Source organism: Paramisgurnus dabryanus, chromosome 22, assembly GCF_030506205.2.
Source record: "Paramisgurnus dabryanus chromosome 22, PD_genome_1.1, whole genome shotgun sequence".
Classification (NCBI taxonomy): Eukaryota; Metazoa; Chordata; class Actinopteri; order Cypriniformes; family Cobitidae; genus Paramisgurnus; species Paramisgurnus dabryanus.
The window spans coordinates 12,524,775-12,539,909 of NC_133358.1; the positions used below are offsets into that span (position 1 = coordinate 12,524,775).

At 39.0% G+C, this 15,135-nt stretch overlaps 3 protein-coding genes across 4 annotated transcripts in view; all 3 read right to left on the reverse strand.

Annotated features, from left to right (window-relative positions):
* The window catches only part of stk17a (serine/threonine kinase 17a), a 91,150-nt gene that overhangs the window by 28,895 nt on the left and 47,120 nt on the right, over positions 1-15,135 (reverse strand). The window lies entirely within an intron of this gene.
* On the reverse strand, positions 1,202-4,533 carry LOC141281425 (uncharacterized). Its single transcript, XM_073813175.1, has 2 exons — positions 4,140-4,533; positions 1,202-3,128 (listed from the first exon to the last, which is right to left on the reverse strand). The coding sequence occupies exons 1-2, from the start codon at positions 4,212-4,214 to the stop codon at positions 1,347-1,349; spliced, it is 1,857 nt and encodes a 618-aa protein (XP_073669276.1). The 5' UTR covers positions 4,215-4,533; the 3' UTR covers positions 1,202-1,346.
* LOC141281442 (E3 ubiquitin/ISG15 ligase TRIM25-like) lies at positions 7,528-11,339 on the reverse strand. 2 transcript variants are annotated; one of them, XM_073813213.1, is made up of 6 exons: positions 10,678-11,339; positions 10,208-10,303; positions 9,844-10,077; positions 9,525-9,684; positions 9,076-9,132; positions 7,528-8,315 (listed from the first exon to the last, which is right to left on the reverse strand). In XM_073813213.1, the coding sequence occupies exons 1-6, from the start codon at positions 11,257-11,259 to the stop codon at positions 7,789-7,791; spliced, it is 1,656 nt and encodes a 551-aa protein (XP_073669314.1). In that variant the 5' UTR covers positions 11,260-11,339; the 3' UTR covers positions 7,528-7,788. The 2 variants fall into 2 exon arrangements, with proteins under 2 accessions (XP_073669314.1, XP_073669315.1); XM_073813214.1 differs by lacking the exon at positions 9,076-9,132.

Below are 15,135 nucleotides of genomic sequence, written 5' to 3' on the forward strand. Positions count from 1 at the left end.
TCTAACCCTATATAAGAAAGCTCCGTCAAATGCTTGACACAGTGGCTTATCTTGCATTATTGGAAGACTTGGCAAATCATCCATTCCGCCGGGAGCGCGTTTTCAGAGATCGCGCCGATGATGATGGTTATGCGGCTATCCAAGGAAAGTTCTGTCATTGTCTGTCCTCCTACAGATTTCACGTCGGTGTGCTGTGACGCGTTTTTCTTTCTTTTTTTTTTGGCTGATAATTTAATGTCAAACCACTTTTTTATTTCTAGAAGTGTTCTCATACCCAACGGAATTAAACTCACTGGTATGTTCCCATGCAGATTTGTTTTCTTTTGTTAGTCATTCCTCCCGTACTAAGTGAACCAAACAGATGTGTTTTTAACCTCATCCACCAGTAACTCAATTTCTGTGTCTGTAAAGTTCCTCTTTTTCGCTCTCTTTGTCATTATTGCGATGAGGGAAAAAGCACAACCACGTGACTTATAACGGGAGGTGTTGTCACCATATATGGTTCATTGGAGGCGTTTCGGAATGCAAATGACCATGAACGTGCACGAGCATGGTGCTTAAGAACAAGTGGGATTTATCATCAAGGATTACTTACTGATGTGCGTACGAACCCGGTGCGCACGTTTGATAAATCCCGATTTTTTTGTACTTAGACACATTCTAAATTTCATTCGTAGGTACAAATATAGAACATTTTCTACGCACTGTTGATAAATGAGGCCCCTGAATTCAATTAAATCCAGCAAACACAAACATGGCTAATGCAAAAGCCATGGGAAAATTGTATAGACTGGGAAATTAACAATAGTGTTACTGCCAGCCTTACTTTTAGATTATGTATGGTAATTAGTGCAGACTTAAAAAAAAATTGAATAGATGAACTAGTCTGACTAGAACAATGCGCTTGCTGGTCCAACATGACATTTCAGCCAATAGTCAGTTGTGGCTTCGGAACACTTCTGGCTGAAATTGAATTGTTGTTTACACACAACATTCACATGGGTCATTATTTTGCAACAAACAAAACATGTTTTTGTCCAGCAACAAGGTTTGGGTTGTCCAGTTAGATAACTTGGTCTGGTGGAGATGAAACTGGCTTTGGTAATGGTCAGTATGACAGTTTGTTGTGTTATGTTAATGCACCACCAAAACACATGAAACTAGGGATAATATAGTTTTTGTAGCAAAAGATGGGCTTCCTTCTGCACAGCTGGAGTAACATGTCTGACTTTAAGGGTCTATTCCTCACACTTCCTTGCATTTTTATCCTTGAAATCCTGCATTAGTTCAAACTTCAAATGTGAAAAGTCTTAACAGTGGCTTGTTGTGGGATAGGTTTTGTCAATCTAAACAATGTCCATTACCCACACATTGCTTTCAAGAACTGCATTAAATTCTGAGCGAAAATCTGGGAAGTTCTCATAGGTGTCAGCTATATGCAGAATCTTCCCACATGTGTGCCCAACTGGTCTTCTTGTGAACTCTGTCATTTTTTCAAATTCCACATAGATGCTGTCTGTAACTATGAGATCAGATCCAGTGCAGAACCGCAGGAATTTCTGAAGTTTAATTTCATCTAGCTCTCTGATGAATCTTTTCAGATGATTTATTACTTCCTTCTGTTTTGTAGTCAAATCAGTGCCAGATTTCAGCAGATTGCATACCTTTTTTGTGGTAGGTTGCAGGTCAGAGAACAACTTTGTCAGTGCTTCTTGACTGAGAGAGAGCTGATGATGGGTGACCTCCCTCCAGCAGTCAATGACAAACATGGGTTTTTGGACAAGTTCTTTGTGCGATATTTCATCAACTATTGTAGGAAGAGTCTCCGCTGTGATTATTCTTCTACAGCCATAGCTGTCTAGAACCTCCACAAGATCATCAGAGTCAACTCCAGAGAAATTACTCATTGCCTGCATCAAAACCTCACGTTCTTGGCTGCTCACAAACTGCAGAAAATGTGCTTTAAGATCACTATACACATTGTTGAAAAGCACCTGTTCAAGGAAGGGGAGTGCAAGTTTGTTTGGCAAATATTGACAATCTTGGTAACCTTTCACAAGGATTCTGCCAACTGCCTTCCATTTTTCAGCAGGGAAGTCGTGGCAAATGAAGGGCACTTTAACTGTTGTACCAAGTGTACATCGATCATAGAATTCTTGCCAAAAGCAGCTGAGGACATCTCTTAAGACCCCAGATCCATTGCCTGCTTCTTCTTTGTTGTCTGGAAGTATGCGCCTCACATGCAGTGCTTTGTTTAAAATCTCTTCATCCGAGAAAGCTGTAATCATGTCATTAAAAGTGTTAGCATGATATATGGTGATAATAATCACATCCTCTGGACGAGCTGGACTGGTGGGCATAAGAAATCCCTCATAGATCAATGTGTCCTCTGTGTCATCTGCAGTGCTGTAATTAGAACCAAAAGTAATTTCAGAGTCCACAGGCACATTTAAAGAAGACTGGACTTCTTCAGAAACAAGCATGACCTCTCCCACTTGTAGTTCTGCTGTATTGATTTCATTGCCACTGTGTGCAGATACAAGAATGACTTCAGATGTCTCGCTGGCATCATCTTCAAGATCTTTTGGCTTTGTTGCAATGTAAAAGCGCAACATTGTGAGCCTTGCAGTCTCATACATAGTGCCAATGGACAGGCGTGTGTCATCAGTAAGGTGGTTCTGTTTGAAGTCCCACACCTCAAACTCAAAATCTGATTCTGGTCCTTTAGGAGATATTCCATCTGGGAAAAAAAGTTTCTTTCCTTCTTGAAGGATGTCATTTAATCCAGCATCAACTGCCAATTGAATTTTTCTGGTGCCACCTCCCTGCTTTGCCCTCACCTGTTTGGCAATGTGACCGTCACTGTGAATCCATCCTATCTCTACATTTCGTGTTGTTTTTAGCTTCTTTCTTTGTGTTGTTCTTGTGTCAGCATGTGATATGTTTTCCTTGGTGCCTTCCTTTCTGACTTTCATGCTCTCACGAAGTTTTTCTAAAAGCCCATGTTTTCGCTTTGAGATGGGCTTTTTACTTTTGCAGTAATTGAAGAGGGCGATTCGGTCTCCATAGGAGGGGATGTAATTTGCCAGCTTTGCATCATCCATGAGCATGATGACGTCGCTGTCAATCTGCACAGAACAACAAAGAAAAAAAGACAATGATCTCCAAAGTGCACATTCCGTAAATAATAAGGTTAAGCCTCATAATAAATCAACCCTTTTCAAAGTAGGCTCTGTGTCAATCCAACGAAAACTTGTTTTCAAAGTTTGACAAGAGTCACCAGATATCTCAATCATTTTAAATACAATGGTTCAAAAGCAAATTGACAGGTTAATTTATTATAAGGAGCAAATATCTATGCATATATTTATATAAACTTGAAATCATACAATGAATGTCTGCCAGTAACTTCGTACACTCTTTGTTATACTCATTTATTTGCTTAATTTAACTTCTATTTGTCCACAGCCCATTTTAATTTGTGGATGAATTAACTTGTTATAATCCCAGATGTGTGGCATACTCGTTTCTAAAGTGTTTAACGTTACAAACAAGAAATAGTTTGAGGTGTTTGTTGACTTTGCAACTCGATCGCAGTGCGGAGACCGCTTCGGCTATTGTTTATACAGTGTATGGATGAAGCATCATAACATCAAAAACCGCGTTCGCTGGGGACGAGTTGGCGTAGAGACCCGCCGCAGAAATCTCGCCCTTATCACAAGGAACAAATTGGCACTGGCCCTCATCATGCTAACACTCATTTACTTCTGAAGCATAACAAATATATAATGACAAACTGAAGTGAGCTTTGAATATAAGAAGCTCTAAGGCTCACGCTGTTATGCTCACTGGCTGCCTATACAGCTGGTTACATATATTGATCCCCCCACACACATTATCACCGATGCCGTCTACTTTACAAAACACGGTCGTTAAAACATTAAAAACACTAAAGAACGGAGCTTTATACTAAAACGAGTGTGTCTCATTAGCGGACACTGGACGTCATAAACATGCAATTAGTTTAAACAACATGGTAAAGTTGCTAGCTAACTCGTGTGTTCATTTCATATCCGTAGCATTTCCGTAGTTTTACAAACACCAAGCACCAAACCAACGTATAATTCTCTTTTACCCACCTTTTGTTCTTCCAGTAATGTAATTGCTTCATCTGGGACCCCTCGACTACGCAAAAACTCACTTAAATCCGACATGTTCAGCGTGTATGGATGGTTCTCCGGCGGCTACAGCACGCAAAGTTACTCCCTCTCATTGGTCCATTACAGGTACCCATACTTCTGAGATAAAAGTCAGAATTCTGAGATTAAAGTCAGAATTCTGAGATTAAAGTCAGAATTCTGAGTTTAAAGTCAGAATTCTGAGATTAAAGTCAGAATTCTGAGTTTAAAGTCAGAATTCTGAGATTAAAGTCAGAATTCTGAGATTAAAGTCAGAATTCTGAGTTTAAAGTCAGAATTCTGAGAATAAAGTCAGAATTCAAATATTTTTTTCACCAGTGGCCCTAATCCTCTTCCGTACATATCTGTATAGATGCAAATACATTAGATTTAAATTACACATTGGAAATAAGTACATAAAGATCTTTAGCATGCAAACAAAAGTCCAAACTCTCCCTCATTCATATCATGGTGTGACAAAAAAAATCAAAAGCCAGTGGCCCTCATTTATCAAAAGTGCGTACACCAAAATTCCAGCGTACACCTGGCGTACACCCAAAACCACGGTGACTTTGAGATTTATCAATATGGACGTTGGCGTACGGCACGCTCAAATCCTACGCCAGCTCAGGAGGTGGTGTACGCACATTTTGGGTTAGTGCAGAAATGCGCAAACACTTCCTAACACCACAAAACGCACTGACAAACTAAAATATATGATATATTATGACCCACTGTAAAAAAAAAACATAATAATTACAAACTTCAGTGTTTATTTTTATGCAACATGGACTTCAATGTTTAATTTGAGAAACTTTACCAAAGCATTTGATTTGTATATGTATTCCTTCAGTTGAGAGCCTGGGCGCTTTACCTGACGTTTCAGGGCAAAGCATGTGAGCGGAGCGGAGCCTTGAGCGGTGCGGTAATATTACCATCAAAGCGCCTTTCTAAAAAGTCAGCTCGCTCAGCACCGCTCGTTGAACCCAGAACGCCCTTTGATAATTTGCTAGTTCGAGAATCTGTAAAAACGTCTAGCAATAAGTTGTGGAATTCAAGCCTTATACATAAATGTAAAGTAAAAATCAAAGTTAAGATTGGACAGGAATAAAACATTAAAAGGAAGTGCGGAGAGACTGTAAAAGTTAGCAAATATTCATCCTGGAATCTGAAGCGGCACATTGCAAGAAAGCACAAGGATGTGCTACGAAAACATGGTAATAATGCATCAAAAGGTAAGCTAGTTACATACCATTCGATGATAAATAAATAGCTACACATGAATAGGTAAAGTAAAATGTTTGTGTTGAATGGAGCCATAAATCCGATCATGATGACATGCGGACAAAATCATGGCCACGAATTATCTTTTATGCTACATTATGGACACTTCTTTTTCTTATTTAGTCTAAAGTATGGCCATAAATATAAAATTCGTTCCCAATATTCAACAGTTTGTTCCTTGGGATTAATTATTATAATATTTTGTCATTACTATTACAATTATTATTACTTCAAATTATGAATTAGCCTAGTAAAACATGTGGATGTCTTGGAAACAAATTGTTAATTTGAATTATATCCGGAGCTCTTTATCAAACTGGATCTTAGCTAAAAAACAACTGTATGTAAATACAGAAAAACACACTATAAAAGTTACTACATCATTTTAAAATATTATTTTAAAAAAACTTAACCGAACCATTAAGCAGACATATAATTTAGATGTAGGCAACAGTAAATAATAATAATAATAATAATAATAATAAATAATTATTATTCTAAATATCAATTAAGCGTCATTAATAATAAAAATAATAATACAAATAGTACAAAATGTCATGCAATTATTAATGTGTCTTTAATCCCGCTCTTTAAACTCCCAAATAAAACAATTTTGTTTCTTTCCACTTCCCCGGTTTGTCTTCTTTGCCGTCTTCCATGTGTCAATGTCGTAAAATGAGGGCGTGGGGGAGGTGGAGACTTGAATTTATATGGGCGTGTTATTCTTATGACGATCGCTTTCAGCCGCGGCATTTATGAAGGGCAGATATTGCGTACACCTGAATATCAACGGTACGCACAGTTTCATAAATCAGGCGGTGAGAGGAGTGTAAGCATAATCTTACGCCAACATATACGCCCGTTTCTACGCAAGTATGATAAATGAGGGCCAATGTGTCTTACTCTCATAATAACCATGATCATAACTTATTTCAGTTGTTGCTTGAAGAATCACAACATTTCAACCAAATGGATCATAAAATATAAGAAACATTTGGGGGTAAATTGTTCATCAAATGTGCTGTAGTTCAAGATCAAGTTAAATTGCATTCAGGTTAATAAAGTTTAAACATACACAAGTTAAAAACACACAATTTACAGTCTAAATGTGACCCAAGATATCAAACGGGTCATCAAATACAAACAGTTGTTAAATTGGTATCTAAGTGGTTGTCTGTAAATAAATAAGAGGATAAAGCCTAAAACTGAACAGGACTCAGTGTTTTGTCATAGAGGATTTGTATACACAGAGATTATAAATGAATAAAGTAATGCTGTTTTATATTTATTATCTACTGCTTCCCTCTGTTGGTTGAAGTTTGTTTCTACACTTTACTCGATTATAATCACTGTACTAGAGCAAGAACATCATTTATAGATACAGTGCTCTCTCTCTGTGTGTGTGTGTGTGTGTGTGTGTGTGTGTGTGTGTGTGTGTGTGTACCTGGTAATTATCACGTTGTGGGGACCAATTGTCCCCACAAAGATAGGAATACCAGTGTTTTTGTGACCTTGTGGGGACATTTTGATGTCCCCATGAGGAAACAAGCTTATAAATCAAACAAGATGATGTTTATTGAAAATCTAAGGTACAAGAAAGGTTTTTGTGATGGTTGGGGTTAGGGAATGGGGCAGGTAAGGGGAATAGAATATACAGTTTGTACAATATAAAATGCATTACGTCTATGGAATGTCCCCACAAAACATGGAAACCAGAATGTGTGTGTGTGTGTGTGTGTGTGTGTGTGTGTGTGTGTTTAATACTCACTTCTTTATTTATTTTTCACTAATCTTGTCCCAATCTACAACCCTGATTTGAACATTATTAATTATTAAAATAATCTCATTCTCCGCCAGCCTTTTTTAGGCTGATTTTCACAAAAGTTTCACAAAATGCCTTCCACAAAAATTGTCTTCTATAAATATATAAACATACAAATATATCAAATGAAAGAACAGACCCTCTGCTTTCAAACAAACAAACAAATAAGCAAAAAAAAAAAACTAAAAAAAAAACTTTTATCCTATCTTCGTTTGTTCTCTTTTATAACCTCTTAAATATGGGTGTCTTCAAAAAAAAAAAAAAAAACAAAATGGACAAAAAGCTGAAATAATTGCATTTTTGTAAAGGATTTTTGTTAGAAATCAAATTCAGAATGATGATCAAAAAATACACGGATTATCAAAACAAATCGTTTAATTCAGTTTTTTTTAATCTATTGGCTAATAGATTTACTGTTCAGGGAAGCGTCAATGGCAGGGAATTGTTTCTCTTTCTTTTCTTTAGTCAAAGTTTACAGCATTGCTTAGAGAATCTTCATGTCATCTACACTGCTGGATTACATAAATTAACTGAACCTGAAATGATGTTAAACCCAGGATAAAGTGGTTGAGTGAATGTGGTGTTGACTCTGTGTATGAGGTTCATTTTATCAGAGACGCTGTAGAAGGACAAAGATCCTTTACTGTGATCCACATACACTCCTATTCTACAGGAGCTCAACACTACAGGGAGTTCAGTGAGTTTGTTATTGTGACTGAAGAAGCAGCTGAAGTCACTGCAGTTCAAACTCCAGGACTGATCATTAAATCCAAACCAACACTCAAGACCCGATCCCTTCCTGCTGATGCTCTTATATGAAGCTGATATACCAACATCACCACTCCACTCAACCTCCCAGTAACAGCATCCACACAAACTCTCTCTACACAACACCTGACGCCAGAAATCAAATCTGTCTGGATGATCAGGATACTGATGGTCTGTGTTAGTGTAAGTAGCCGTTCTGTTCCCATCAGACAGCTGAATGTATTTATTAACTGTGTTTGAATCCAGTGTGAACTGCTTGAAATCTGGTGAAGATAAACACAAATGACTGCAGCAGTTTAACAAAATCATCATTGCAGATTCATTGCATTTTTTCAAAAACATACACATTTCTATATTTTAAGAGTTTCGTTGCAAAACTAGATAAATCTGTTTTTGACATTTTTGTCAAAACATGTTTATTATCATGTTATCCTGTTATTATTTTGTTTTATGGTGCTACTTAGCTGTATGTTTTAAGTTATGAAGGTTTAAATCAAAACAAACCAACTGCAGTTGAATTGATATTAATTGGAATGCACAACCAAAAAACAAGATTTCTGAAAAATTTAAAAAACAGAGTTTTGCAATGAAACTCTTCATTTGTATTTACTTTTTCAGTGCGCACTCATTTACTTTGTTTCTATGCAGTTATTACTAGGTTTGAGACTGTTAAATATATAAATATATTTGTTTAAATGCCCTCATTACATTTGTAGAGTTTTAAGCAGTGATGCAGTTTTATGTAAAAAAGCATATAAAAATAAAGTTAAGTTCCTGTGTAGCAGTAATAAGTTGGAAAAAATGTTGAAAGGTCGATGTTTTAATTTTGAGTCGTTGATTTTACTCAATTCATTCACCTCTTTAACAAGGACTGAGTTACTGACACATGTGAACTGAAAGATTTCTGTAAACATTAAAAATACTCAAAATTTTGTTCTTTTTGTTGTTTTTGTCATTCTTTATGTACCAGTGGATATAAATAATTTAAAGTCATAATTCATAAATGTTTTTAAAGTCTCTTACATTGTAAGAAATCCTCCCTGGTCTTCAGTTCTTCAGAAATAACTGAGATATATGGAACTGAAACATAAATAAACATAAATAATATAATTCCTATAGTATAAATATAATAAACCAATAACACACACAATAAAACAGAGATCATGACACTGATATAGGGGCGGTTTCTCAGACAGGGCTTATTCTAGTCCCAGACTAAAATGCATGTTTGAGCTTCTTTAATTTCAAAACACCTTGTACTGACATATTTTAACATATATCAGTGCCATTGTTTTGTCTCAAGATGCACACCAGTATAGTTTTTGTAAGGTTTGTTTGAAAAAACTTCTAAATAACTAAGGCCTAGTCCTGGATTAATCTAAACACTGTCCTGGAAACCACCCCATAAGAGTCTTACAGTGCTTTTTCTTGTGTGATGTTGTTTGAAAGTAAATAAATATCTGCTACTTTACCTTCACCAGATATCTTCTCTATCTCCTCTCTACAGAAATCCTCCAGTTTGTCTTTCAGTTGAGAGAGAGATTTTCTCACATCATCAAAAGAGAGGAGAGAGCTGAGAGTAAATCTGTGTGAGACTGAAGACTCAGGAGCTGAAGACAGAGACTGAAAACCCTGAAGAAGAAAAGATTACAAATGCAAAGACAACATAAAGATTCAACATTAACCACATTTATCAGCTTATAAAATAACCACCATCATAGTCATATAAGAAGTGAAGTCTTCCAGAGATCCTGCTAATGCTCACTGTGTTGTATTTCAGAGTTGTGTTACCTGTAGGAAATGGATGTGATTGTCTGTATGTGAAAACTGCTTCAGTTCAGCGTCTCTCCTCCTCAGATCATCAATCTCCTCCTCCAGACGCTTCATGACTCCTTCAGCTCGACTCACTGCAGTCTTTTCCTGATCTCTGATCAGTTGTGTCACCTCAGATCGTCTTCTCTCAATGGATCGGATCAGTTCAGTAAAGATCCTCTCACTGTCCTCCACTGCTGTCTGTGCAGAGCGCTGTTAGGACAAACATTACAATCAGATCCATTACAGGTACATCAGTAAAGATCTCCATCACTGGAGGAGAGTCATGAATCTCAAACTGATCTTCAAGCTGCCAGCAGATGTTTTTCTGCTCAAAACTCACCGCATGAGAGTCCACAGCGTCTCTCAGCTCCTGAAGCTCCTTCTCTCTCTCCTCAATTATCTGATGTAATTTTCTCTGTCTCTCTCCCAAAACTCTCTGTGAGATAACAAATAACTATAAAACCTCAAAGATATTACATTAAACTGCATGTTATGTTACTATAATGACATTTATGGTTATTAATCATTACTGTCAGCATTACTGCAGTGTCTGAAATCAGTTCATCAAAAAATGAAACAAACGCACTCCGTCCGAGGTGCAAGTCAAAAAGAATAAATCCAAATATATAGCAAAAAATAGTGACTGCACACTCACTTGCAAAATAATTTTATTGTAACCAACGTTTCGGCAAATAGCCTTCGTCATACCTTGACGAAGGCTATTTGCCGAAACGTTGGTTACAATAAAATTATTTTGCAAGTGAGTGTGCAGTCACTATTTTTTGCTATATATTTGAATTCAGTTCATACCTGTTTCTCAGTTCTTTCTGCTACAGCTGTCACAGTATCATGGTTTTTATGTTCATCCACCATACACAGATAACAAATGCAGTGTTGGTCGGTGCGACAGTAGATTTCTAGTTGTTTATTATGTTTTGAGCAGATCATCTCATGAAGTTGTCTGGTGGGATTCATCAAATGATGCCTCCTGTCATTGAAGAAATTCTCATGTTGTTTAAGATGATTTTGACAGTAAGACTTCAGACACTCCAGACAGGACTTGACAGCTTTGTATTTTCTCTCAGTACAGGCGTCACACTCCACATCTCCAGCTTCAGCATAAGAGTCAGCAGGAACAGCAGTCTGAAGTTTTGTCTTCTTCAGTTCCTCCACCATTTCAGCAATCATCACATTTTTAAATAAAACAGGTCTTGGTGTGAAGGTTTGTCTGCATTGAGGGCAGCTGTAGATTCTCATCTCATTCTGATCCCAGCAGTTTGTAATACAGCTCATACAGTAACTGTGTCCACAGGGAATGGTCACTGGATCCTTCAGGAGATCCAAACACACCGAACAGCTGAACTTGTCCTGAAAAACATGAGCTTCTGCCATATTTCACTAATAAACAGACAGACAGAGAGAGACACTCACTTGAAAAGTAGTTTCCTGGTTTTGTGTTAAGAGTCGTGTGCAAAACATGTTTGTCTGTTAGGTGTGACTCGGCTGCTTTCACTTTCATTTTTTGGCAAAACCATATGAAGTGTTTGTATTAAATGTATAACATGTGCGTTCTAATGTAAACTAAAGCAGTGTTTTAAACATTATAAAAAATATATAAAAAATAGACTGCAGAAAAGTGTTGTTAATCTGGTAAAGTTTGTTAATGCTCATAAAGCAGGATGTTTTAATATTAGAATCAATGATGGCATTAAAAATAAGCGACTGTATATTTGTCAGTGTTTTACATAGACACAAATAACTTAGAAAGAAATACATTACAACAATCTTTTTTTCTTTTTATCTTTTAATAAATAATTCTAAAAGCCAATATTTAGAATACCAGAAAAAGGCACTTTAAACCAAACCAAACCTCAAGCTATAGCTGCAGCATATCTGTTTTTGTCTTTATTTAAAATAAAAATTTCCCCAAGTATTATACATTTAAACTTGTTGGTTACATTCCAATAAAATATGTAAAACATGTTTATTTGTACCGCTGAGCATTAGATATGAACCTCTGCACACAAAACAACTCTCGAATTCTTCATTTTCACCGGATGAAGATGTTTTTAAGCAACAGTAGTAGTTTTAAAGGGGACATTTCACAAGACTTTCTGAAGATGTCAAATAAATCTTTGGTGTCTCCAGAGAACATGTGTAAAGTTTTAGCTCATAATACCATATAGATCATTTATTACAGCATGTTAAAATTTTACAAAACACTGTGTAGGTGTGAGCAAAAATGTGCCATTTTTGGGTGTGTCCTTTAAACACTATGATATCTGCACTAAATGGCAGTGCTTTGGATGGGTAGTGCAGATTAAGGGACGGTATTATCCCCTTCTGACATCACAAGGGGAGCCGAATTTCAAGTACCTATTTTTTCACATGCTTGCAGAGAAAGTTTAAGAAGTTACTGGGTTGATCTTTATCACACTTTCTAGGTTGGTAGAAGCACTTGGGAACCAATTATAGCACTTAAACATGGAAAAAGTCGATTTTCATTGTATGTCCTCTTTAAAAAGACGTCACTGGACAAACCAATCAAAATGAGGAAGCTTTCATTGGATAAAAGTTTGTAAAGCATTTATTGCTTTTTTTATTCCTGTCCTCACCCCTTTAACAAAATGTATAGGTTCTATGGTGAAAATAAGGGTAATTAAAACTTAGTTATAAGATACATTTTTAACCAGCTTTAACTAAATTCTTTAGCATGGGGTGTTTTGAAGCCAAATAATTGATCTAGTGTTATGTCAGTAATAAGTTAGCTTTTAAGTTACAGAATTTCCCAACCAAAAAATAAAGAGTCACTGCTGTAAAGACAAACTTTTATTTACAGCATCAGAACAGTCTCCTTGTAATATGTTGCCATTAAAAATATTCTTTATAGTGACAAATCAATATATAGTTATAACTCTAACATGAGTTAAAAAACAAAACAAGGAAACGTCTCGGTTACGTATGTAACCCTCGTTCCCTGAAGGAGGGAACGGAGACGTCACGTCGTGACCGACGAATTGGGAACTCGCTTAGAGAGACCAATCTGCTTCGAATACTACTAAAACGCCAATGAACTTGGCATTGAGATATTTGCATAATGCTGGCGCCGCCCCGCCAGGTGCGTATATAAGCCACAGGTGCAAATATGGAAATTAGCTTCTTTTTCGCTGAGAAAGCCGGAAAGTGTGACCGGCCGATAAACAGCAGGGAGCAGCCCTGTGGCGACGGGACGTGACGTCTCCGTTCCCTCCTTCAGGGAACGAGGGTTACATACGTAACCGAGACGTTCCCTTTCAGTCGGTCACTACGACGTCACGTCGTGACCGACGAATTGGGAATCCCTACCAAAACGCCACTGAGGGCTGACCTCTTCCAGTGTCTGCGTAAAGCCCTCCGGTTCCACTTAAGGATAAGGAGAATTAGGTTTTAAGGCAGAAGGCCGGGCACTAGATGTTCATTTAACCCCACAGTAGTGCCAGCGACTGGGAAGCGCCCTATCTGAGCGGTATAGGGACGCTGCGGAAGCCACCGCCCTGTTAAGGGCTATCGGTGGGCGTAAGTCAACCGTAGTTGAGATATAAATGACAGCCGTGGCTGTGTAAGCAAAGCAGTGCTCTGCTGAGGGAAACGTGGGTTAGTAGGATTAACCCCACGGAAAAATACTCACAAAGGAACCCGATGGGACGCAATGTGGATGCCCGAGCCAAACACATAGGTTCGCGAGGATGCAGCTAGTGAGAGGCTGGCAGCGGATGCTCCGCAACATCAGGCTGCCAAGGCAGCGGAGGAGACAAAACAAAGTACTACGCATTTTTGTCCTGAAGGCCTTCCATACTGACAGTTATTGTGTAGCGTCAGTCGGAGGCTGCAAGCCGACCTGCGAGCCTGTTCTCTGTGCTTCCCCTAGCGAGGAAAGAACACGAGAGGAGACAGGCTCGACACGAACACTGTAAAATCTAGTGAACGTATTAGGTGTCGCCCAACCAGCAGCTCTGCAGATGTCTGTTAGCGAGGAACCACGAGCGAGTGCCCAAGATGAGGCAACACTCCGTGTGGAGTGCGCTCTCAGATTAAATGGACAAGGAATGCCCTGCAGATTATAAGCAAGGGCGATAGTATCGACTATCCAATGAGACATCCTCTGCTTAGTGACAGCTTTCCCTCTCTGCTGACCACCGTAACAAACAAAGAGCTGATCTGAGGTCCTAAGGCTTTGTGTGCGATCCACGTAGATGCGTAGCGCTCGTACGGGGCATAATAAAGCCATGGTTGGGTCTGCCGCCTCCGCGGGCAAAGCTTGCAAGCTCACCACTTGATCTCTGAAGGGAGTGGTGGGAACTTTGGGCACGTAGCCTGGTCTGGGTCTCAATGTAACACTCGAGACAGCAGGGCCAAACTGAAGGCACGAATCGTCGATAGAGAATGCATGAAGGTCACCTACCCTCTTAACAGAGGCCAATGCGAGTAAGGTCAGAGTTTTCATTGATAAAAACTTCAGACTCGCAGACTGCAAAGGCTCGAACGGGTCTCCCTGCAGGGCTTTCAGCACCATGGACAGGTCCCAAGGAGGAATAGAGGGAGGGCGCGAGGGGTTTAGCCTACGAGCGCCTCTTAAAAACCTAATAACTAAGTCGTGCTGGCCGACTGATCTGCCATTAATAAGTGAGTGATGAGCAGAAATAGCAGCGATATCAACTTTAATGGTGGAGGGTGACAGCCTACCATCTAACCGGCGTTGAAGGTATGAAAGCACAATATTAATGGGGCATTCTCGGGGGTCCTCGCGTTGCGAAGAGCACCAATCGACGAAAAGGTTCCATTTAAGCGCGTAAGCCCGTCTGTGGACGGAGCTCGAGCCGCGGCGATGGTGTTAGATATCGCTTGCGATAAATCACCTAAACCTTGTGCGCGCTCAACGACCACATGTGGAGATCCCACAGGTCGGGGCGCGGGTGCCATAATGTGCCCCCTCCTTGAGAAAGAAGGTCCTTCCTCAGGGGAATCCGCCAGGGAGGGGCTGTCGCGAGGAGCATTAGTTCTGGAAACCAATTCCTGGTCGTCCAGTAAGGAGCGACCAGTAGAAGGCTCTCCTCGTCCTGCCTGACTTTGCACAGCGTCTGTGCGATTAAACTCACTGGTGGAAACGCGTATTTGCACATCCCCCGCGGCCAGCTGTGTGTCAGCGCATCCACGCCGAGGCTGCCCTCGGTTAGTGAATAAAACAGGCGACAGTGGGTATCGTCCGGGGACGCAAATAGATCTATCTGC

What these genes read in the sequence shown, in the direction of transcription:
- LOC141281425 (XM_073813175.1), bottom strand. Translation starts at nt 4,214, where the DNA reads ATGTCGGATTTAAGTGAGTTTTTGCGTAGTCGAGGGGTCCCAGATGAA. An exon ending in CATTACTGGAAGAACAAAAG is followed by an intron (nt 3,129 to 4,139) that starts GTGGGTAAAAGA and finishes TGTTCTGTGCAG; the next exon opens with ATTGACAGCGACGTCATCAT.
- LOC141281442 (XM_073813213.1), bottom strand. Translation starts at nt 11,259, where the DNA reads ATGGCAGAAGCTCATGTTTTTCAGGACAAGTTCAGCTGTTCGGTGTGT. An exon ending in AGAGAAGATATCTGGTGAAG is followed by an intron (nt 9,133 to 9,524) that starts GTAAAGTAGCAG and finishes TTTATGTTTCAG; the next exon opens with TTCCATATATCTCAGTTATT. An exon ending in CAGGGAGGATTTCTTACAAT is followed by an intron (nt 8,316 to 9,075) that starts GTAAGAGACTTT and finishes TATCTTCACCAG; the next exon opens with ATTTCAAGCAGTTCACACTG.